The sequence below is a fragment of the Heterocephalus glaber genome, unplaced genomic scaffold, assembly GCF_053883595.1.
Source record: "Heterocephalus glaber isolate CG9 unplaced genomic scaffold, H.glaber_assembly_v1.0 deba00001781, whole genome shotgun sequence".
Lineage (NCBI taxonomy): Eukaryota > Metazoa > Chordata > Mammalia > Rodentia > Bathyergidae > Heterocephalus > Heterocephalus glaber.
In genome coordinates, this window is record NW_028258467.1 from 11736352 (window position 1) to 11761598 (window position 25247).

At 42.5% G+C, this 25247-nt stretch overlaps 1 protein-coding gene and 1 pseudogene across 3 annotated transcripts; one reads left to right on the forward strand and one right to left on the reverse strand.

Annotated features, from left to right (window-relative positions):
* The first annotated feature begins 9585 nt into the window (after window positions 1-9585).
* On the forward strand, window positions 9586-25200 carry Mpv17l (MPV17 mitochondrial inner membrane protein like). 3 transcript variants are annotated; one of them, XM_004864903.3, is made up of 4 exons: window positions 9594-10143; window positions 13468-13538; window positions 24655-24684; window positions 24865-25200. In XM_004864903.3, exons 1-4 carry the CDS (start codon window positions 9834-9836, stop codon window positions 25042-25044), a joined length of 591 nt encoding a protein of 196 aa, XP_004864960.1. In that variant the 5' UTR covers window positions 9594-9833; the 3' UTR covers window positions 25045-25200. The 3 variants fall into 3 exon arrangements, with proteins under 3 accessions (XP_004864961.1, XP_004864960.1, XP_087058904.1); XM_004864904.3 differs by lacking the exon at window positions 24655-24684 and having other exon boundaries at window positions 9586-10143; XM_087202778.1 differs by lacking the exon at window positions 24655-24684 and having other exon boundaries at window positions 9783-10088.
* On the reverse strand, window positions 11975-12808 carry LOC110345748 (eukaryotic translation initiation factor 1 pseudogene; annotated as a pseudogene).
* Window positions 25201-25247: the final 47 nt, after the last annotated feature.

Here is a 25247-nt window from a genome sequence, read left to right on the forward strand (position 1 = left end):
GGGGCTTTCTTTCTTTCGTTTTGTTTTGTTTTGTGTTTTGGGGATGGTCTTGCTATGTAACCCAGGCTGGCCTCGAACTTGTGGCACTCCTCTTGCCTCTCCCTCCCAAATGCTGGGACTACAGGTGTGCGCCACCACACCTGGCTAGATCTGGGGCTTTAAAGCTGTGTAAGTGAAAGCTATTTGGTCAAATTGCTTAACCTTTTGGTGTTTTACTTTATCTGTAAAATTCTGACCATATTTATGTTTTTGTTTCTGTTTTGTTTTTGCGGTACCAGGGATCAAACTCAGGACTCAGGACCTTGCACTTGTGAAGCAGGCATAGCGCCCCTAAGCTAAATCTCCGGCCCCATGCTTATGTATTTTTAATGCTTTTTAAATATTCTTATGATTCTTACCTCCAAAGGAAAACAAGCAAACAGACCCTTTCATGGGCCCCATCCACATCCCCTTCCACTTACTACTGGGATCTTGGTTTTCTCACACCACCACCTCATTTCAGTCTCACTTCAGCTGCCTTCAGCCCCAGTGAAACGGATCTCATTAAAATCCTCTCAATCTGCCTAACCTGATTTCTCAGCAGTGCCTGGTTCATATGACAGCTTCCTTTTTGAAACTGTGGTTTCCCTTGCTCCGACGAGAACAAACTCTCCGGTTTGTTCTCTCTTTACCTGCTTCACAATCTCTTTTGGGGTTCCCTCTTCCTCTTCCCAACATTTAATTGTTGGATTTCCTTAGCACTCAGCAAGTAAGACCCTTTCTTATTCTATAAGGACTCATCCTCCATTACCTCAGTTAACATCTTTGCCAATGTTTTTCAAACTGAGTCACCCCATCAACAGGTCATAAAGTCAGTTCAGTGGGTCATGACTAGCAGTTTTTAAAAAATGAAATAGGATAGAAAACATCAGTGCACCATGTGATATAAGGTTAACTAGGAAACAATCCAAATTTCCATCAACAAATGAATAAACGACTTTCTTCAATGGAATGGAATACTATACAGCCATATAAGGAACAAACTACTGATACAAAAAAACCCCAGTATGGATTGGGGGGAAAGACTTTTTTAAAGGATCATGTTGTAAATCTTAGACTTTGCATACCATATTTTAGACACTTCTTCTCTCTTAAAAATACTAAATTCTGTAACATGAAAACAGCCACAGACAACATGTAAATAAGTGTGTTTCTGTGTTCCAATTAAACTCTTTATGGACACTGAATTTTGAATTCCATTTAATTTCTGTATGTTGTGAAACCTTTTTATTTTTTTCAGCCACTCAAAAACAGAGTTGTTCTTAGCTCTTTGGTCTCCACATAAACAAGTAGTGGGGTAGATTTGGTCTACAGGCCATAGTTTTCTGCCCCCAGCCCTAGATGAACCTCAAAAACATTATAGCAGTGAAAGAAGCTAGACTATTGTGCTGTATGTATACTTTTTTTGTATGGCTCCATTCATATGGACTTCTCGAAAATGCAAGCTAATTTATAATGCCAGAAAGCTTGATGCTGACATAGAGGGGAAACTGACTGACAGAATGCTAATACGTTTCTGAGGAGACAGAAATGCTCTGTATTTTAATTGTGGCAGGAGTTAATACAGGTATATACATCTGTCAAAACTTACTGACCTGCTCGTGTAATATGGATGTATTTTACTGTAGCTACATCAATAAAGTTGATTTAAAAAATCAGTGCATCATGTAAGGGTAATCATTTCTTCTGACACTTGTGTTCAGTGTCTGTAAATATATAGAGGTGCAGTGATTATATTGAACTTATCCTCTTCTACCCCAAATCAGGGATTCCCCTCAAATATCTTGTCCCATAAAAGGGCCACATCATCATCTACCCAGTTGTTCAAGCTAGGATCTTGGCATGGTCCTCTCTCACATTCCCCTTCCTCAACCCTTCCACTCACTCAGTCTTGCCCCTTCTACCTCCTCTCTCCAAGAGCCGTGTACAGCTTTATGTCTGTCACCACTACCTTGACTATTGCCACATCTAAGCAGCCTCTGCAGCCAAACCATTAACACGGAAGCAGCAGCATCTGTTGGAGGCAGAAATCAGACACTGCTTCGAAGCCTTCAGCTGTTCATCCTTCACGTAAACCATGAGTGTGGTATGGCCTGTCTACCTCTTTGACCTCGGCTGTTGCTTTCCCTATTTTCTTCAGGACAGCAAGCAAGAGCCTTCTTGACAAGCTGTTTTCTTTGATAGGATGAGTCTTCTTACTACAGCTAAGTTAGATAGAAATTAATTTATAGAGAGGGGTTGGGCCCTCAAGGGAGTCGGAACAAAAAATAAAGACATCAGGGCCCAGGGATTTAGCTCCGTGGTGGCGCCACCTGCCTTGCAAGCACAAGGTCCCAAGTTCAATCCCTGGTACCAAAAAAATAAAAAATAAAAAAATAAAGACATCAGAATGTGCCTAGAGACAAATCTGGAGAGAGCCAGGCCTGCATGTCTCCCTGGAGATGCACAGCAACTTGAGATTATACTGTCATTAGCACCACCTGGTCCAGTGGCCCCAGCTAGGGATCAGATACATAGGTGGGTGACCAGAACATCTGAGCCTATACTCCCCCTCTTTCTAAGAATTCCTTTGATCCTTCCATGTACCTTGCTACATGACTCATTTCCCTGCTGGATCGACTTGTAATCCTATAGGTCAACTGTAGTCTGACCCACGTTGTACCCTCATCGTGATTTTTGCTATACAAATTATCCCTGAGAAGGGGCCTCAGTGGTCATCCACGTGGGGACCACTCCTGGAAATCCAGGAGTTATTCTTTTTTTTTTTTCTTAAATTCTTTTATTGGTACATATACAATATGCTTACATTTATCACTGGGTGCTTGTACCTGTACATGATGTATCTTGGTTCTTATTTTTTCCCCATTCCCTGTGCTCCCTTCACCCCTTCCACCCTTCTCCATTTACAAAGACTTTGTTTCCATTTTTTCCTTTTCTCATAATTTTTCCTTTTCCTTCTTTCCTTTCCCCTTCCCCTTCCACTTCCCCTACCCCTTTGGACCTTTTCTTCCTATTTCAAATTATCAGTTATTCATTTTAATCATTTTAATCCTTATTTACACTTTAAATTTCTCACACTAGAGAAACTATTGGTATTTACACATGTGTGTCCTATTTATTTCATTTAAGAGGATGGCCTCAATATGCATCCATTTAGCTATAAATGTCTCTAGTTTGTCGTTTTTTATGGCTAAGTAGTACTCCATTTTATAAAAAAATCTCACATCTTTATCCAGTTTCCAGTTGATGGGCACTTGGGCCGTTTCCAAGTTTTAGCTATTACAAACTGTGCTGCTATAAACATGGGTGCACATATATCGCTATGGTATGATTTTTTTAATTCTTTGGGGAAGATACCCAGCAGGGGGATAGCTGGGTCAAATGGGACCTCTAGTCCTAGTTCTTTGAGGTATCTCCATACTGACTTCCACAGTGGTTGCACCAGTCCCACCAACAATGGAGAAGGGTTCCTTTCTCCCCACACCCCCACCAGCATTTGTTATTGGTTGATTTCTTAATAGCAGCCATTCTTTCTGGGGAGAGGTGGAATCTCAGTGTTGTTTTCATCTGCATCTCTCGAATGACCAGTGATGTTGAACATTTTTTCGTATGTTTACTTGCTGCTTTTACTTCTTTGTCTGAGAAATGTCTGTTCATTTCAGATGCCCATTTTTGAATTGGGTCTTTGAACTTGGGGGGGGTCTAATTTTTTTCAGTTCTTTGTATATTCTAGATAGTAGCCCTTTTTCTGAGGTACAGCTGCTAAAATTTTTTTCCCACATTGTAGGTTGTCTCTTAGCTCTGTTGGTGGTTTCTCTTGCAGTGCAGAAGCTTTGTAATAAGATGAGATCCCACTTGTTGATTCTTTGTGCTAGTTTCCGTGCTACTGAGGTTTTGCTCGTAGTCTTTTCCTATGCCAATGTCTTCAAGAGTTCTACCTAACTTCTCTTCCAGCAAGTTTAGTGTTTCTGTCTCAATATTTAGATCTTTAATCCACTTCGATCTTAGTTTAGTGCATGGTGATAGATATGGGTCTAGTTTTAATCTTTGGCGGATTGAAATCCAGTTTTTCCAACACCATTTATTAAATAGGCTATCTTTCCTCCAATGAGGTTTATTATTACAAAGCATATTTTGAAATAAGAGATGAAAAGATAGGGTGAGGCCTGAGAGGGTCCCAAATGCAGGAGCTTTTTTCCCCAGAGCAGTGGGATGAGTTCTGCTTCACTTTCCTATGAACCTCCACAAGTTCAGTTATGCAGAAGCTCCCTGAACCCAGTCTTCTTGGGATATATGGAGACTTCATTGCATAGACATGCTTGCCCATGGGCTGGGTGGGGAAGTCCATCAAGGTCTTTTATTATTTTTGATCTCTCCATGAAGCATTCCTTCCTCTTGTGTACAAGACAGGACTCCTCTAGAATGAGAAGGGTCTATGATTCAACAAGCGTAGGTCAAATAATTTTTCTTTCTTCCTCTCTCTCTTTCTCTCTATCTTTTTGTGGTACTGGGGATGGAACCCAGGGCCTTTGTACTGAGCTACATCACCAGCCCTTTTATTACCATATTTTAAAAATTTTAGACAGGGACTCCCTAAGTTGCTAAGTTGCCAGGCAGCACTTGAACTTTGATCCTCTTGCCTCAGCCTCCCAGAGTGCAGGAATTATATGTGCCACCATGCACAGCTGGGAATTTCTTTATGCCCAGGTTCAGGACAGAAAGAAGAAAGATTAGAGTTTCTATGACCTATCCTGGGGAAAAGAAACTCCCCAAGGCCTGCCTTAGGGAGGGAGTTTTTAGCCAGGAACCATGGCAAAACCCAACATGTATATCAACAAACACACATTATAATATCACAGTGGGAAGGAAGTCATGAACTAGTGAGGATATCACTTCCTTATCAGCCTTACTTCAGCCTCATTTCAGGTGATAAAGAGGAAGGCAGTTGCTTCTGGCTCCTGCTCTGATCCCACGGCCACAAATACAACATGTCTAAGAGATGCATGTGTTAGGGGCACAAGGAACCTCAATGCCACTGCTACTTAACCAGTCTCCTTTTGCCTACTGTTCTGTATGCTCATTACTACAATGACTGGTCTTGCAAAAGAGAGCTTAGGGCTGGGGTGTAGTTCAGTTGGGGAGCACTTGCCTGGTAAGTGCAAGGCCCTGGGTTCCACCCCCAGCACTTCGGAGTTTACTCACAGGGTGACCAAACATGAGTATGGACAGGAGACCCGAGTCTCAAATCTGCCTCTGTGACGATAGAGTTTTGCGGCATTTCTAGGATACAGAAGCAGGGTGGTTGATGGTGTTGGAAAGGTGAGTGGAGGTAAAGTGATGACATCAGTGGTCTGCACATGCATAATAAAATTTCACTTGGCTCTTCGCTGAATGCATACTTAGAAAACGGCAGATATTTGACTCTTTGATATCAGCAGGTCACTCTCAGGACATTTGAACAGTGGTTTGCAAAAGAAAAGCGTCCTCCAAGTTCCTGGAAAACAACTTAGGCAACAGTTGCCATTGTGGCTCAGGGTCACAGGTGTCATCTGTAGCAGAGGTGAAGGAGAGTATATTGCTCAGCTACTTCACCTCTAAACTTGGGATAGAAGCAAGTCACTAAAAGCAAGTGAAACTAGAAGGTTTATTCAGGTTTTCCCCCTCAGTTTCACACCTGTCGTGAGGGTTGGCCTGTTGGCCTTTTAGGCACAGAAGTCTCTTGGTTGTCAGTAGAAATGTCAGGGTTAGCAAGAGAAGTTAGATTTTAGACACTGTGGCTCAGCTGGTGTTTCTTATCAAGCCCTGATTCATTTAAACAAAATGAAATAATAACAACTATAATAATCTTCATTGTCATCATCATAATGTATTTTTAATGTGACCCTTAGTTGCAAATTGAAGCTCATTTCCCACTTGCTCTGTGCTGAAAGACTTCCTACAAGCTTGAGGTTGACTTCTTAGCACAACCCTGTGTTCCCGTCATCCTCTGCAGTGCGCTGGCCCCGAATGCCAGAGGGGTCTGAATCACAGCTTGCACAGATGATGAACCATCAATGAAATAAATTAATTTATCTTTGAATATTGCCTTTTGTTTGAAGGCCAAAGAGTCTTTTGCCATTTGCTCACTTAATAGATTGTCTTTAGCTACTGAATTTTTTAAACGGCTTTTAAGAAGAGGTAAGTATACAACATTCCATGTAAATCTATCTAAGCCTGTTAAGCATTCATCTTTCTTGCAGTTCCCATTAAGCAAATATGTTGACTTGCTTGATAAAGGGCCCCCCTGGACTTGGCAGATAGATGCTTGTGTAGACTGTTACCAATCCCTGGCCTCATAGAGTTTTTGTAGGGAGTAATGTCAGCAATGTAGAGAACTGACACATACATTAGGCTCCCAATGAACATTAGTTCCATTCCTCTGGGGTTGCCAGACCTAGCAAAAAAATTGTAAAACCACAGAGTACCCAGTTAACTTTGAATCTGAGATGATCAATGGAGAATTTTTTTTAGTATAAGCTTGCCCTAAATAATGCATTTGACATACTCCTGCTTAAAAAGTTATTTATTGCTAATCTGATACTCACACTTAATGGTATAGCCTCTATTTCAGGATTTGGCAAACCTAATCCCTCTCCTACTTTCCAGGTCCTAATCTCCTTTTCCAAGAACCAAATTTTGCCCATTATATCTCTAACAAATTTGGTTAAATGAATTGTGCAGGAAACAGGGGAACTTTTCTTTTTTTTTTTTTGTAGATCATAAGAATTTCCACTAAGTTAGATAGAAATTAGATTTTATAAAAAACATTGCAAATACAGTACCTTTCCACAACATTTAGTTCATTCCCTAGCACAAAATGTTGTTCAGTGCCTTTTTATCAGTTGAATAAAAGAATGAATGATTGAACAAATGCCTGGACAGATAGTTCTGATCGCTAAGTGCTGTAGGTGCTGAGAAATGGGCAATCTGATTTCAGCTAGCATGATCAATTTGTTAGGTGAAACCAGAGGAGAAAAATACATACGCAGGTGTGTAGTGGGATGAAAATGACCTCCCTCCAAATATCCACATCTTAATTTTCAGGACCTGCAAATGTACTACTTTACATGGGAAAAGGGACTTTGTAGATGTGATGAAGCTAAGGATTTTTTTTTAACTGTAAAATTCACATTTTCCATCATATTGCCTATTGTTATGTCTGGCAAATCTAGTCTATGATGGTCAGAATGAGAGGGAGGGGGGAGAAAGAGGAAGAAAGGGATAGAGGTGGGGGGAGGGGGGGAAGGGAGAGAGGGAGAGACACAGAGACAGAGAGAGAAAGAGACAGAGAGACGGAGACAGAGAGAGATAGATAGAGCTAAGGATCCTGAGATATGGAGATTATCCTGGATTATCTAGGTGGGCCTAATATACTGGAAAATGTTATACTGGTGACTTTCACCATGAATAATGCGGCCAAAGGTCTAGGAGCTAGAAAAGCCAAGGAAATGGGCTCTCCTCTAGGACTTCCACTGGGAATGGAGCCCTGCAGTCCTATTTCAGACTTCTGACCTCCAAAACTCAAAGGCAACAGATTTGTTTTAAACCATTAAATTTGTGGTAATGTGTTACAGCAGCAATTGGAAAATAATACAAGGGGGATGTAAACAGGAAAGAAAGAGAAATTTGGTGAGCTAGGAGCACGCCTAGCTGGGAAAATTTCCACAGATTTATTTGGGACCAATATCAAGGACAAAGAGCAAAGAGAGCTAGAAATTGGCAAATGGGTAGATAAAAAAGGTCAAAGAATGTGGAAATTGGCAGATTCCCAAGAACTGATGAGAGTGGGTATATTAATTTGCTAGGGTTACTGTAATAAAATGCTACACACTGGGAGCTTAAACAATGGAAATTAATTTTCTCACAGTTCTGGCGGTTAAAATCCAAGATCAAAATTAGTTTGATTCTGAAGCTTTTCTCCTTGGCTTGCAGATAGCCACCTTCTCGCTAGGTCCTCATACATTCTTTTCTCTCTGTGAAAAGGTGACTCCTTGTGTCTCTAAGTTTCCTCTTCTTTTAAGGACAGCAGGCAGACCCTAATAACCTTATTTTATTATTATTATTAGTAGTAGTAGTAGTAGTATTTTGGTATTGGGGATGGAACTTGGGACTTTGCACTTGTGAGGCAAGTGGTGGCACCACTAAGCTAAATCCCCAGCCCTCTAATAACCTTATTTTATTTATTTATTTATTTTTATTTTGTTTTTTTTGGTACCAGAGATCGAACTCAGGTCCTTGCGCTTGCGCAGCAGGCGGTGAAACCACTGAGCTAAATCCCCGGCCCTAATAACCTTATTTTAACTTAACCATTTCTTTAAGAGGCTATATCCCAAAACAATCACATTTTGAGGTACTGGGAGTTTAGAGCTTCAAGGTGTGAACGGGGTGGGGGGGCATACAATTGAGCCTACAACAGTGGGGTGGATAAAACGAGGGGTGGTCTAGAAAATAACTTGTTAGTGCCCTCAGATAGGAGACAGACGATCGGACAATTCAGTGTAATGCAAAATGATCTAGGGTTGGCTGTCAGGCAGGAGACAGGCACTTTGGGAAAATAATTTGACTCAGGTCTATAGATTAGGTAATAGTATTACATCTGTGCTTATTTCCTTGTTTTGTACTATGGTTATGTAAGACGTCAATATTTGAAGAAGCTTGAGTGAGGTGTATACGGGAACTCTTTGTACTATTTTTGCAACCTTTTTCTAAGTCTCGAACTATTTCAAAATTAAAAGTTAGAAATTTAACTGTGCGTCACTCGGACGGCTGTAATCCCAGCACTCCGGAGGCCTAGGCAGGAGGACTGGTAGGAGTTCCAGGATAGCCTGAACTACATAGGAAGAGGCTGTTTCAAATCAACAAAACACAACGACAAAAAGAAAAGTTAGAAATTTAAGAATTAAGTAAAATGGCGGAGGGAGACCGAGTTAAATGTCACCGTGAAGAAAAAGAAAAGGCAGGAAAAGAAGTAAGGAGAATATAAATTCCATGAGGTCAGAGATTTTCCCTGTTGTCCCTGTGCTGTTTAGGGATAGGGCCTGGGACCTTAGCATTTGTTTTGGGAGGCATTGATCACTGAGGCACAAGCGGAAAGGGGGAAAGCAGCAGGTACAGTGGACCACATTGGGGGGGGGGCAACCGGATATCGAACTCAGGACCTTGCGCTTGGAAGGCAGGCGCGGCGCCGGGCCACATTTCATATTGGCCTGAGGTTAACTTGACATCTCCAAACGAAGTGACACCATCAGTGTATTGTGTATGTTGAAAGAGTGACTTCTTCGCCTGCAAGCTTTTAAGATATATTGCCATTTTGGTAACTGATGTCGGCCTTCCCCTTCGGAGATAGAATTCTTGTGTCACAAAAACTCACAGTTTTAAAGTGTACAATTCAATGATCTTTCACATATTCACAAAATCATGCAACCACCATCCCATCTGATCACAAAACGTTTTCATCACTGCAAGAAAGCCCCATGCTCCGGGAGTAATCATTACCTGTTCTCCAACTGCCCAGCCCCTGAGCACGACTAATCTACCTTCTGCCTGTATTTGCGTCTCCTGGAGGGTTCACGTACACGCACTCAAGCACTAGGTGGACCAGGCACCTGCAAAGGCTCAGCCCCGGGGTTGGAAGGCGCGGAATTGGACGCGCGGGTTGGTGCGCGCCGGTCGGCTGCCCAATCGCGCGCGAGCCCCGGAGACGGAGGTGGAGGTGGAGGCGGCCGCGCGTCGCAGGAAGCCTGCGGGCGGCGGACATGGCGGGCTGGTGGCGGGCGCTTCCGCGCGCGGCCCTGCGCTACCCGTGGCCCACCAACGTGCTGCTCTACACCGGGCTCTTCTCCGCCGGCGACGCGCTGCAGCAGCGGTTGCGGGGCGGCCCGGCCGACTGGCGCCAGACGCGGCGCGTGGCGACCCTGGCCGTGATCTTCCAAGGCAATTTCAGTTACGCGTGGCTGCGCCTGCTGGAGCGCGCGCTGCCCGGCCGCGCGCCGCGCGTCGTCCTCGCCAAGGTGCTGTGCGACCAGCTGCTTGGAGGGCCCATCATGCTCTCAGCCTTCTACGTGGGTGAGGGGCCGGCGACCGGGCGCCATCCGCTGAGTTGTGGAGCTTGGGGGAGTGTGGTAGTCGAGGAGCTGGGGAACCAGAGGTCCCTCGGGTCGGATTCAAGGGGCCCAAGTCGGAGCTGAGAAGCTGGGATTGGGCAGAGTCCAAGGCTGGGGCATAAAAGTGGGGTCCATTTCCCCCTGAAAAAGACACCCTGGAGACCCCAGCTTGACACTGAAGAACCGCAGTCCTGAGGGCCCCTTGTCCTGTGGAAAATCCACGCACCAGTAAAATGTGGGAATCGCTGAGCCTGGTGGGGGACACAGCGGGTAGAACCTGAGGTAGGGACTGATTCCTCAGAAGATTCTTCCTGTGGGTCCTAGTCCTGCTTTGGTAACAAAATTTGACTGAGGAAATTCTATACCCGTGTAGGAGTCTCGTCCTCAGAAATTCCACCCTGGGGCTGGAAGGCCTGGCTTTGGGAACCTTCTCTATGTCTGACCAAGAACAATAGAAGGGGCTCAGTGGCCTCTGTATTCTAGCAATTTCTATAGCCTTGTACACTGGTGAAGGGACTGGGGGCCAGGGGTGGAGACTTTGGGGACCAGATTCCTGTTTAATCTTCAAACAACCCGTGAGACAGATGCGCTCATTTCCTCAGTAGATTTGAGGAAGCTGAGATAGGAAGGAATTGTGCAGTTTGACCAAAGGCAACACAATCTGGGGCTCTCAGTTCTGATGCTCTGGTGTTGAGAGGATTGTCAGCCTGTCCGAGACACAAAGGTGCTGTAGTCCCAGGGCCTCGGCCTCGGAGACGCCTATAATTCAGCCCAGAGGCCCCTGATACGGATTCTTCCCTAGATTGCTGCTTTGCTTTGCTTTTCAGATTTCTGGCCCAGTTTCCCTGCCTTCAGGTTGTAAGGAAAAGGAAGGGTGGAGGGTGGTGGGTTGACTGTTTAAGACACAACTTGGAAGTTGGGTGAACCAGGTGATGCTTGTGCCAGGGCCCCCTTGGGGAACCAGAGGAGTAGGGGATTAAGAAAGGCTTAGGGGCTTAGAAACTGGATGCCTGGGTTGGGTTCTGCTATGAACCCCCATAAGAGCTCTCTCTCTCTCTTTTTTTTTTCTTTTCTGAAAACAAGTTTTATTTAAATAAGGGCTTAAATACATTACATAACATAAAAACTGGGAGAAAAAACCAAAACCAGTACTTCACATGGCGTTGGGTGGCTGCTGCGAGTGGGGTGCAAGCCGTCGCTGGCTACACTGCCAGTCAATCAGGTGGGTTTGTTCCCTTGTCAGAAGTTTAACTGCACCGGGCTGGCCCTTCGTGCTGGAGTTTGGTGTCCTTAGCTAGGCTGTCCGGTCCCCAAGCCCCCGGCAGCCTGCTGGGTGTCACCGCCTTGCTGGGGAGGGTGCCTAGTTGTCACCTGGTGGGGTGAGACGCCAAGGGCTCCCTCTAGTGGCGCCGCCACGCCACCGCCTCACCCCACGCTCTCGGGGGCGGGGACTGTGCAGAGCTCCGAGCTCCTGGCCCGACACAGCTGCCCGCGGTCTCGGGGCCCTGCTGGAAGATCGGGGCCCTGCTGGAAGATCGCCGCACTGCTGGTTAAGGCTGCACACTGCCGGCCCCTCCTGCGTGAGCCCTGTTCAAAAGAGGGACTTCCAGACTAGACAGCATGGCCCTTTTCAGTTTACTGCATGTAGGAGTTACGCTAGTCCAAGGGAAAGCAGACCCCAAATGGTTACATTATACAAGCCGTGAGGTTTTTAAACTCCTGACAAGGGACTGGAGGGACATTCTACTCACTGCAAGGAAATCTTCACTTAAGCTTCAACGAGCCACAAGCATTTAAAACCCATGAACCTTCAGCTGATCGTCCTTAGCTAGTCTCTACCAGGAACTGGAGTATGTTCTCGAGCTGGTCACTCTGGAGCTGGATTACTTCTCCATATTCTGGATGCTCGATTACAGTGCCATTGCAGGCAGATTTCTTCTTAAACGCCTTCACCAGTTTCTTTTTATCGTAGTCATCAGCGATCCCTTGGACAGTGGTAAGGGTCTTCCTGCCGTTTCTCTGTTGGATTCTTATATGGATATAATCCTCAGTGCCGGCAGGAAGCAGGTCATCACCCTTACTTGCATCAGCAAAGGGGTCGAAAGAGTGGAGGTTCTGGATAGCGGACAGACGATATGATTCCTTTTCCTCGGTGGAAATGGCCTGCGGAAGGCGGCTGTGGGAGAAGGCAGGTGCGGATCGCCGAGAAGCAGGGGGCTCAAGGGGGAGGCAGCTGAATCCTCGGCAACGGCTCAGTGACTGGGGCCCCCATAAGATCTTTTCTTCCTTTTAATTCTCCCTACTTCAGCAGATTGGTTAGGAGGATTCAGATGAAATGGTCCACAGAAAGTGCTTAGCATTTAATAGTGCTGGGTAAGTGGAAGACAGTATTACTAATATTTTATAATCTATGACTCTTGTTCTAAGAATCTCCTGCAATTAACTGATAAGCTCTTATCTCCCTCCCTCCTAATCAGGGATGGGAGTTAGGTGTTTTTGTTTTTTTTTCTTTTTTGAGACAAAGGCTCACCATGTAGTTCTGACTGGGCTTGAACTCACTGTGTAGCCCACACTGGCCTCAAACTCATGGTGATCCTCTGAGTGCAGGCATCTGGCACTGTGCCCATCTGGGACAGAATTTTTTAAGCTGTCATTTGTATACCTGCTTAAAATAGAGTTTTGTCCTTGCTCCCAAAATTTCTTTTCAGGGATGTTGAAGGCAAAAGTTTTCAGTGTTTTTAGGAATGCTAAATTGGGGTTTGTTCTGATTAGAATAATCCTGAAAGGAAATTTGTAGTTGCCAGAGTATTTATTTCAGAGTTCACCAGCCTTTTCTAAAAATAATGAAATTAAGTGGGAGTGTAGCTCAGTGATAGAGGTTGTGCTTAGTTTGGATGAGGCCTTGGGTCCACTCCCCAGTACACACACACACACTCAGGCACAAATAAAATTTAAAAAATTTTAACATTTCACCAAAGTTGGGAGTTAGAGAAAAGTCACCTGTAGACTCACTATCCTAATGTAGTTTTTGTGTATTCGTACAGCTCTTTTGTTTAAAAACTATTCTGCTATAACTTTTGTATCCTCCTAGTTTCATTTAATATTTGTCATTCCTCTAACACTGCCCTAATTTTGTGATGGAGATTATTTTCTCCATTGGATATACTGAGTGAATGGTAACAGTGGGTGTTCTGCATGTTGGAATGGGAAACTTGAACATACACTGCTACAGCAATCTTCCTGCTTAATATTTAAAAATGCTTTTGGTGTGTGTTTTTGCTAATAGGTATGAGCATTCTCCAGGGACAAGATGACATAGTCTTAGACCTGAAGCAGAAATTTTGGAATACATATAAGGTAAGATAGGCTTTTGAAAATGCAATCAATATATTTTTGTATATTTTAAACATTAAACACACCTATTCTTAAATTAGGCTCCAGTTTGGTAGGCCTAAGAGTTTAGTATTTTGACAAAGAGATCTTGAAAAAAATGTTTTGTTTTGTTTTTTCCCCATTAACTTTATTGGTACATTTTAGGTATAAAATACAGTTACATTCATCATTGGGATCTTGTACCATTACATGAGTCTCTTGGTTCTTATTTTTTTCCCCTTCCCTTGCCCTCCCTTCCCTATTTGCAGAGACCTTGTTTCCATTTTTTTCCTCTTCTCATATTTTTTCCTTTCGCTTTTTTCCCTTCCCCTACCCCTCCCAATTCCCCTGCTCTTTTAGACCTTTTCTTCCTGTTACACAATATCAGTTATACATTTTTAAAATTACAATATTAAGATCTAGGAGACATTACCACAGATTTTACAGAATTTAAAAGGATATAGAAAGCATATTTCAAAAATCTGTTTGAAATAAATTTGACAACTTCTAAGAAGTACCTTGGAAGACAAATTAATGAAACTAACTCTGGAGGAAATATAAAATTTGAATAGCACCTATTCAAGAAAGTATAGTCCTAGCTTGAAAACCTACCTATATGACAACAGCAGGGTCATAAACATTTTAACTGATAAATTATATCAAACAATTCAAGCAGAAAAAAGAAAGAACACTTCTCCCCTCATTTTAGGAACTCAACATTGTGCTAATCCTAAAACTGGATAAAGATAATAAAAGAAAAAAGTATGAACATAGAAATTTGTTTAAGAAAGCAAACTATTAGAAGTCAGATCTGGCAGGATGTAGAAAGTGGTTTTGTTATAGGGATGGCAGTGTTGGTTCAGCATTGGAAGATCCACCCCCAAAAGTCATCATTTTAACAGAGGAAAGGAAAAAGCCATATGATCCTGTCACTAGTTGGAGAAAAAGTATTGGACTAAATTCTACAGCTGTTCATGGTAAAAGCTATCAGGAGACTAGAAGTAGAACAGAAACTTCTCAACAGATTAAAGACATGTACTCCATACTTCCAGTGAGAATGCCTTATATGACTGGAGAAGATACAATGCTTTCTCCTTAAGGTGGGGAACAAGGGCAGATATGCTTACTCTTTATCTGTCCATTAAACTTTGAAACCTAGTCCCCACCAAAATAGTCTGGCAATAAAATGACACAACTAGGATAGGACTGGCACGGCAGAAGCAAAATCTTTATATGTAGATGAAATGATCATCTACAGAGAAAATACTAAGAAATCTCTAGGAGCCCCTAGAACTTGTACTTGAATTTAGCAGGATTGGAAAACCTTACAAGGTATATATAAAAATTCAGGTCTGTGTATACTTGCTATAAATGAAGAACTGGATATTGAAATTTAAAAGTTATGTAGGAGTACAAAGGACCCAGAAAAGTTAAAAACAAAAACAAAAACAGTGTTGGAAGACGTTTAGTACCGAATTTTAAGACTTCTTCTAAAGCTACAGTAATCAAGGCAGTGTTGGTGTAAGGAAAGACATATAGATCACTGGAATAAAACAAAGAATCTAGAAATAGAACCACACATATATGGTCCACTGAGTTTTGAAAGATTATTTAACATTAGCATTTTATAGAATATAAACTCGATTCAAGAGCCGAGGAAGAGATAGTGTCTTCAGCAAATGGCACTAGAACACCTGGTATTCGTATATAAAAAATTAGCCTCAACCCTTTTTTTCCATACATGAAAATAACTTGAAGGGATCTATGAACCTAAATAAGAAAGCCTAAAAGTATAAAACTTTAAGAAGAAATTATAAGGGAAAATATTTATGAATTCAGGGTAGGCAAGAACTACCTAGGATACAAAAAACATGATGTATAAAAGAAAAAAATTGTTAAATGAGATTCCATCAAAATTTAGAACTTTAAATGACGTCATTAAAATGAAAAGTAGTCCTTAAACAGACCATATTAACAATGCATATAACCTATGACCAGACTATATAAAGAATTCTTAGAGCTCATTAATAGACAACCCAATTAAAATGTAGACATAAGAAGATGATAGCCAATATAGCACAAGGAATGGTGTGCAACTCTAGAATCAGAAAACTACTAATCAGTACAATAATAAGATTGAATTATACATTCATTAGGGAGATGAAGTTAAAAGTTTTAAAAGCCTTGTCATGACTTTTTCTTTTTGTTGGATTCTTCCCCTTTGGGTTTAATTTGTCACGCCCAATGGATTCATTCTGCTGGGTTTCCTGGGGTTGTGATCCTCATTGTCTAGGGTATTGTCTAAAATTTTTTGGAGTGCCGGTTTGGTATTCATGAAGTTCCTGAGGTGCTCTTTATCATGAAAGTATCTTATTTCTCCATCAATGTTGAAAGATAGTTTTGCAGGGTACCTCAATCTGGGTTGGAGGCTGTTTTCCTTTAGGGCTTGAAATACATCCCTCCAAGCTCTTCTTGCCTTGAGGGTTTGCATTGAGAAGTCTGCTGTGATTCGGATGGGCTTTCCTTTGTATGTGATTTGTTTCTTTTCTCTCACTGCTTGTAGAATTTTGTTCTTCTGTTGGATTTCTGGAATCCTAACTATTATATGCCTATGTGTAGATGTTTTTTGATTAAGGCTAGCTGGAGTCCTATATGCCTCACTTATCTGTATGTCAAGTTCTTTTCCCCTCCTTGGGAAGTTTTCTGCCATCACTTCTGTGAACAGGTTTTTTTATGTCATCTGCACTCTCTCCTCTTTCTTCATTGACTCCAACCAGTCTTATGTTATTCTTCTTTGCATTGTCTAGCAGCTGCTGGATTGATTTCTCATGTTCCCTTACAATTTTAAAGCAATTTTTCTTTTCCTCCTCACTAATTGCAATCTTATCTTCTATATGTGAAATTCTATCCTCACATTGGTTCATTCTGCTGCGCAGACTTTTGATGGAGTTTTTAATCTCTTGGAAATCTGTTTGTATCTGTTTTATGGATCCCATTTGTTTCCTATGTTGGAATTCCATCGTGTTCCTCAGATCCTCTATTTTTTTATCTGTGTCTTCTCTAGATTTATTAATCATGTCTTGCAGCATGAGCAAAATCTTTGCTGTTATCTGAGTAATTATTTCTGATTTCATTTTTCCCAGATCCTCTTTTGTTGCCAGTTCAGAGAGTCCAGGTGGTTGAGTATCAGATTGTTCCATCTTGTTTCCCTTTGAGGTTGCTGTAGGTGATCTGGAAGAGTCGTTTTTGAGGCTTGTTTATGTGTCTTCTCATTTCCACTGCGGTGTGTGTGTGTGTGTGTGTGTGTGTGTGTGTGTGTGTGTGTGTGCTTCTGGCGCCCATGCGGTTCACATTCTTTGCCCTAGGAGCTTGGGATGGCAGTGGGGGAGCTTCCTTCCAGGTGCTGGGACCGGCTGAGCTTCTCTGCCCTTGGAGCCTGGGATGGAGGCAGGGAGCTTCCTCAAAAGAAATGTTTTTTAATTGAAAGAAGGTCTCTCTGTTGCCCAGGCTGGCCGCCAGTTCTGCTTATCCAATCTTTCTGCCTCAGACTCCCAAGTAGCTGAGACTACAGGCATACACCACTGTTCCTGACTTGAATTTGTGTTGGTAGATGAATGAGAGGAGGTTTTAGGAGTGAGTCTACTTCTCACAGATTGGAAAGAAATAATATCTCTGCCTTTTAGCCAATGTTTGCAATGATTTCTGACTTATTCTTGTTAGCAATCGCTACTTATTTATTTACTTAATTTTGGTTTTTTGAGATAGAGTTGTGCTATGTAGTTTAGGCTGGTGTTGAACTAACTATATAGCCTAAGCTGGCCTGGAACTTATGGTCCTCCTGCCTCAGCCTCCTGAGTGCTGGGAGGCTGGCTTATTAGCAATCACAACTTATTTTGTAAATTGTGGAGCCTATCTGCAAAGTAGGAATTGTAGACTGTGAGAGGCTTAATGAGATCATTCTCATGTTCAGAGCCAGTGTTTCTGGGTATGTTCTGCTAAGTCCCTGTGAAAAGAATCTTCTTAAGGAAACAAGTATTTACAGAGAAGGATACTGTTCTTCAAGGTTATTCCTCTGCTTAAAGCAGTCACCTGCTGTACTGTTTGTTCATTACAAATACATATAATTCAGTCCAACAAATTATATATTTAATGAAGATGCCTTAAATAGTGTCCTTAAAGTCCGGCACAATCAGGGATGTTTTTCATCTCTGGCCTAGAGCATATTCGATTCTATTAATAACAGGTGAATTTTCAGGATTCCAGAATATATGCAGTTGGGCCTAGTGTTTCACAGGTCCTTAATTCATCAAAAGCAATGCCAAGTGGCTGAGGGTGTAGCTCAGTGGTAGAGCATGTGCTTAGCATGCATGAGGCCCTTGGTTCAGCCTCAGCGCATGCACACACACTTGCATGTGCGCGGGTGCACAAGCAGTGTCACACTGAGCTGTTACTTGAGTGCAAGTATCTTCTAGCATCTTTTGCTGACATCACCCCCTTGGTGGTTGGAGGCAGAAGGCAGGAAGATTTGAAGCTCAGATTTCCCCTGAGGGGAGCAGTTGTGATCACCCCTTTTCTCCAGGGAGAATTCCTACAAGGAAAGAGTGTTCAGAACTCTTACTGGGACAGAAATTATGGGCCCATGGTGCTATCCCATTGTGATTGTCTTCTGCTTTATTTTGGAAAAAGGAACAAGGTTCCCCATTACATCATAGGGTCTAGGCAGGTATGTACATCTAATATTTGAAAAATGAGTAAGAAGTAGAATTGGGAATGAAGGGATTGAAGCAAGGATTTGCAGATGTTTTGGAGCCTCCTCTCTTAATGTAAATATACAGACTGAAATTTGGGGCAGAAACTTGGGAACTTTTGCATACATTTTTATTTATTTATTTATTCTTTTTTTGTGTATGTGTGGTGCTAGTGATCAAACTCAGGGCCTCATACATCTTAGGCAAGCATTCTACCACTGAGCTATATCCCCAGCTCTACTCTTTTAGAAAGAAGGGGTTATAATGAATTAGCCTTATCTATGCCCATTAGAAGAAAGGGGGTTACCAGCAATCTGAAGCCTAGCTCCATTTAGTGACTTTTCTGAAGATCACCTGTAATAAACTATCTTCCAAGTGCTGTTAGAGGCAGATTAAAAAAAAAACTTAATATATACTAACAGATTCTGTCCTTAAAGAACTTGTCGTACACCTGTAATCCCAGCACTCAGAAGGCAGAGGCAGGAGGATCCCCATGAGTTTGAGGCCAGCCTGGGGTACATAGTAAGTTTCAGGCCAGCCTGAACTACATAGTGAGACCCTGTCTCAAAAAAAACCCAAAAGAAACATCTTATTGCCTAGTGAGATAGACTATAGGTAAGTCATGAACCAGCATGCCATGAGAAATGCTCTAGGGTCCCAGAGCAGATGGGCACTTAGCCCAGCATGGAGGTGTGGGGGGAAGTTGAAGGAAGGCCTCCTGGGTTAGACGCTGCCCAAGCTGAGGCCCCTCTCCCCCATATTGGGGATTGAACACAGCTCCTTTGCACTGAGCTACATCCCTGGCCCTTTTTTTTCTTTTAAAAAATAAAATCAATTTAATGGTAGATCCTCACCCCAAGGCTGCCAGGGTATTACCCGGGCAAAGAGAAGAGGTATTTGCTATTGTCTGCAGTGCCTGGCAGTCCACAGAGGGTTGGCTCAGGAGCTGTTTGGCACTGAGATGAGTGAGTAAGTGGATGAGTAAAAGGGCCGTCAGTGTTCAGCATCATTGGATCCTGTCAGCTCTGTTCTTAACATCGGATGCCCAAAGTCCAGATGAACCCTGCGTTACAGTCTCTAGGATAAATTTTTTTGTTCCTTGATATTCTACCTTTTGTTAGCTGTCAGAACCTGGACCCAGTGTGAGGTTCTAAACTAGTTACAGAGGGGCTCAGCCTGACTCACGGTCAGATGTGTGTCCCTTAAGGCCACAGGGCCCAGCATGTGGCTTGTCTGGTTTGTCATGTGGCTGCAAAGGCACAGACGAGGGTCTGTATTTGCCTGAGAGAAGTGAGCAGAGGCACAGCAGCAAGGCACAGGTGCCCCATCTCTCTGGTCTCTCCGGGCCAGAGACAGCCCCTGCCCTGCCTTCCTATGGACAGAGGCTGTTCATCAAGCCGGTTTGTGGATAATGTGAGGCTGTCCTGTCACCTGTGACCGTCTGTGCGTGGGACAAGACCGGTAGAAATGCTAGTCCATGGCAAGAGGGAGTGGACAGGAGTTCTGCCAAGGTCTGGGCCAAGACGCTTCCAGAAAGCAGACAGGCAGGGAGCATGGCGATGCAGAGGACTGCAGGGCCTGGGTAGAAGGAACCTGTACTCATAGGCACCAGGACCCTTAGCGATATGTTACTAAAGGGAACTTTCTGCCTGCTGGCTGGGCTTGGCTGTGGTGAAACCAAAGAATAGGTAGCCCAGCAACCTGAGAAATCAGCCAGGTTCCCTGAGGAAGGGGGCAGCCCTGGGTGCAAGGACTGCAAGCTGGGTTCGATGATTCCCCAGCACCCCAGGGAGAATGGAGTGGCCAAAGGAGAGGCCACCCTAGGAGCATGTGGATCACTAAACCAGTCCTGAAACATGGGCACACAAACCTCTTTCACTTCACAGTGTCCTCTTTCTGCCAATCTGGAAGCCTTGCTCCAGACAGACATAGCGCCAAGCTCCAAGGGGATGGAGAATCACATTTCCTTTAAAAGATCCAGTCAGTCCATTTTGGCTACCTTCAGGTTTCCTTTCTAGGAATTAAACCGCCTGTTTTCCTTTAGTTTTTAAACTTCAGAGATTTCCCAAGTTATTTGTTAACCCATTCAGTTGAAATTTTTCTAAGTAGCAATTACCCTACATTGCATCAGTAATTAAGGAAGATGAAGAGATCTCTTTTGCAGAGCTAGGGGTCAAACTCATACATGTTAGGCAAGTGCTCTACCCTGAGCTAGACACCCTTGCTGCAAAGGTAGTACAAAGTTTAGTACTATATGTATGCAATGTAGCCTGAAAAAGAAAAAAAATCAAGCAAGAGACCTGAAGATAAGTCTTGTCAAGAAGATATGGATAAGAATTCAATACTAGTGCACTTACAGACACTGCAAGAGGGAAGGCTTGGAGACATGTAGCAGCCATGGGACTAGCTGCAGGGGTCAGCAGGCCAGGTCTGGGTTGAAAGGGAACGGGCCTTAGAGAAGTCATCTGCATGTTGAGACAGGCGTTCCCAACAGAAGTCTCCTGAGAGGAGCAGGCAGCCTTGAATTTCAAGGAAAGCATCCCAGCATCCCAAAACAAAAGTATTAATCCCACCTCTCTGCAAAGACTAACAACTTTTAAATAGGTGAAAGCGCACAGAGCTCTCACAAAACTGCTAAGATAGTGAAATAAAGTCTGAACATAAAAAAAAAAAAAGGCGCTGGCAGGAAGGTAGGATTAGAAGGCTTGAGATAGTTACTGTTCTGCTGGCTTTTAGGAGTTATCAGTGCTCCTCCACTCTCCACAGAAGGCAGGATGTGTAAGTGACTCAAATAAGCCGGGGAGACCCTCAATGTCAGGGCAAAACCCAACTCCCTGTTACTCCCCCTGCTGTCCTGCTACATAGTTTCTTGCTGTTGCATCTGGGCTATAGCTCAACATCCACCCATTCATCTAGGCATCCATCCATGCATGCATGCAGACATCTACCCAGCTAGCTAATATGGCTTCCTGAGTCATTTGAAAGTAAGCTATATGCACAATTGTCCCTTACCGTAGATACTTAAGTATCTATTTTCTAAGAACAAGATGTTTTCTTATATAACCACAGTTATGTATGTATATATACATGTATATATACATGTATATATACACACACACTGTTATATATGTATATGTATCTGTATATACATACATTGTATATATGTGCATACACACACACGCACACATATACACATATACAGTTAAGTCCCCAGACATTAGAGTTGTGAATTTTCACAGATACAAACAGATCTCACATTAGGAACATTCCTACATGGGGACAGATCATCGCAGAACATTTGAGTTGTGAACTTTCGCAGATCAAACTGCCCTTGCATTAGGAATATTCCTAGTAGCTCTTGTGTCTGCCAGACATTGTCACAGTTGTATTTCTGTGTACTTAAAAGGAAGAATAGTTTATTTACAGTATTTTGGGGATTTTTTTATGCTTTACATTGTACATTTGTGTCAAAGATGTATAAGACTCACTTTGTCAGACTTAGGAACAAGTTCCTTTCCAGGAGACTGTAAGTTGGATTCGAGATATACCGAAAGTATGTATATATCAGAAAAAGAAAAACTTGTATAAATATTTGAATACTAAATTTATTGAGACATCATGAGATTAATACAAGTAACCTTTGGCCTCTACAATTATAAGAGGTGCTTAAAGTCATGGCCATTAGCTTCCAGACATTAATTAGTACAGTGAACTGCTGACGTGTGTACATTTTTTTGCCAGTCTCTTTCTTTTTTTTGTTTTGTTTTGTTTTTTGTTTTGTGAGATAAAGTCTTGCTATGTAGTACAGTCCAGGCTGGCCTTGAATGTGTGGCTATCCTCCTGCCTCAGCCTCCTAAGAGCTTGGATTACAGCCATACGCCACTGTGTCCGCCTTCACAGTTCTATATGTTATACTTTTTTTTTTTTTTTGAGACAAGGTCTTGCTATACAGTCCAGCCTGGCCTTGAACTCACTATGTAGCCCAGGCTGGCCTTAAACTCATTGTGATCCTCCTGCCTCAGCCTCCCCAGTGCTGGGATCATAGGCATGCACCACCACGCCCAGCCTGTATGTTATATACTTAAGAATTTCAATAAATTGAACATGCACTGGGTATGGTGGTGCATACCTGTAACCCAGGTATTCTTAGTGGCTGCGGCAGGAGGATCAATCCCAGCCTGGCAACTTAGTGACTTGGTAAGATCTTGTCCCAAAAAGGTCTGGGGATGTAGCATGTAACAGTGTGAAGGCCTTGAGTTCAACCCTTAGAACCACCAAAAAAAAAAAAAAAGGCAGCAGTACGTAATACTTTAATATACCATCCATATCCCATTTTTCTAATTGACCATGTAATGGCCTGTTATATCATTTCTTTTCCCTGTAGTACAAGATCCAGCGTAGGATCAGAAACTGCTCATACCTGTCATATCTCATTAGTCCTCATTAATCAGGGGCATTTCCTAGCTCTTTTGTTTATTGTGATGCTAATATTTTTGAAGAATAGAGCCATGCATCCCTTAAAAGAAGGAAAGCCTTTGGTTTGGGAAGTTTGTCTGTTTCTCATGATTAGATTCAGTTATATATTCCTGGCTAGAACACTCCACAAATGGTGAGGTGTCCCCAGTTTCACTTTGGAAGGTAAATGATGCCTTTTGGCACTGACTGGAGACATTGATCATTTGGTTAAAGTGTTTGATTTTCCCCTTGAATATTACCTTTTTTCCCCTCCTTGAAACTAATACATAATCTGTTGAGAAGCACTTTTAAGACCATGCAAATAAACAGAATTTACCACGCTTAGTAGTTCTTTTTCTGTTGTTTATTTATTTATGGGTTTTTTTGTTTTGATTTGTTTTGTTTTGTTTTGAAACAAGATCTCACTTTATAGTTCAGGCTGGCCTTGAACTCATTATGTAGCCCAGGCTAGCCTCGAACTCATAGCAATCCTCCTGCCTCAGCCTTCCAAGTCCTGGGAACCACCATGCTCGACTCCCTGTCTAGTATTTCTGCTTCCATTTCTTTTTTTTTTTTTTGGTACTGGGGATTGAGCTCGGGTCCTTGCACTTGCGCAGCCGGCGGCAAAACCACTGAGCTAAATCACCGGCCCTCTGCTTCCATTTCTGATTCTGCCTGTGCCACTCTTTGCTGTTGTGATGGGCTGCCCATGGTGAGTTAGTTTCTTCAGCCCTGGCCTGCCATGTATCACATGACATTCATATTCCGTGAGCTTGAGCCCACTCTTCTCTGTCAGTTATTTCTCTCTGTGTTAACAGTGCGGGTTCAGGGATTTCTATTTTTTCAATGATTTATAATTCACTGCTGTGTTTAATTATTTTTGGTGTTCAAATGTTCCAGATCTGGCCAGTGGGAAGCCCTTGAAGCTGGCCCTTATATCCTTGCGACATCCTAGGTCTCTTTCCTTTTTTTTTTTTTTTTAAAAAAACCACTTCCTTACTTTCTGGCGTAACAAGATGTTCCAGGCTTGTTTTGTACTATGTGCTTTGTACTTGCTCTACTCCAGCCCTAACACAGCCATTTCTTTAAGAAGTCCTGATTCCTTTTTGTGGAGATGGTATAAAAGATAAAGATCTGAGCATTGGGTGCTTCCACACTCTGACACGAAAGATAATTGACAAAGAAGTAAAGCAGCATTTGGATGGGCTTAGTCTTCTGATTTATTTTTTGCTAAAGTATTAACTTCTTACATGAATTTATACTTTAAAATATGCATTGTATGTAATATTTAAGTATAAAATATATATTGCAACTATTTAAAAAACTTCAGAAAATATAAATTTGGAAAAAGAAAACAATTCCTAATACTACTTTTAAGGACTATTTTGAAAAAACTCCTGGCTTTTTTTGAGATGTAGTTTACACACAAAGACCTTGATCTTTTTCAACAACCCATAATGGGAGCCAGGTGCTGGCACACACTGTAAGTCTCAGGTACTCAGGAGCTTGAAGTGGTAAGATCCCGTAACCCCAAGAGTTCAAGACCAGCCTGGACAACATAGTGAGACCCCCATCTTGAAACCATGCACAGATATTTGTAGTTATTTCTAAATAGTTTCTTTTTCCAGAATTGGTATTGATTCTGTTCCTTTTGCACTTATGAATATAACTAACAAAAATGTCATACACCTACCGGTAATAGCTTTTCCACAACTCTCTGTTGTCTTCTACTCTAGAGGGCTAAGTAGTCTTAATCAACTTACTCTGAAATATAGTATCACCTGGCACCCTATCTGCCTGGTATTTCTCAATCTTTTATGGAACGAACTGCATGCTTGTTTTGTGTGATTAAAAAGCATTGTCATGAGGTGTTTTTGTTTTTTTTTTTTTTATTCCAGGCTGGCCTGATGTATTGGCCTTTCGTGCAGGTGAGTTTCAGACTACACAGAATCTGGGGTTGGGGGTGCAGCTCAGTGGTAGAGCAGTTGCCTAGCATGTGTGAGCTCCTGGGTTTGATCTCCAGCACTGCCAAAGAAAACAGCCTTTCTCATAAGGCTATCTCATAGCTTTGACCACTGTCAGCCTCTAACAGACTCTCTGTGTTCCAGCTGACCAACTTCAGCCTCGTTCCTGTGCAGTGGAGGACAGCTTACACTGGACTCTGTGGTTTCCTCTGGGCCACCTTCCTTTGCTTTTCCCAACAGAATGGGGATGGTACATTGAAGTCAGCCTTCATTCTCCTTCGCAGAAAGGTAGCTGGAGCAGTTGAGGGACCTCCAGAGCAGTGAGAAATCAAGGAATCCTTTAACATGACCAAGTTTTTTTTCCCCTAAAGTGCACTGGATTGCCTGCAGAGAAAATACTTGATTTACCAGTTATGTGCTTCATTTTGAAGAATTACTATTCCCTACACCCACTTGTTTTTAAATTACTAATTATCATTATCATTGTTGTTGTTATTTTGTCTTTTAAAGGCAGGGTCTGGCCATGA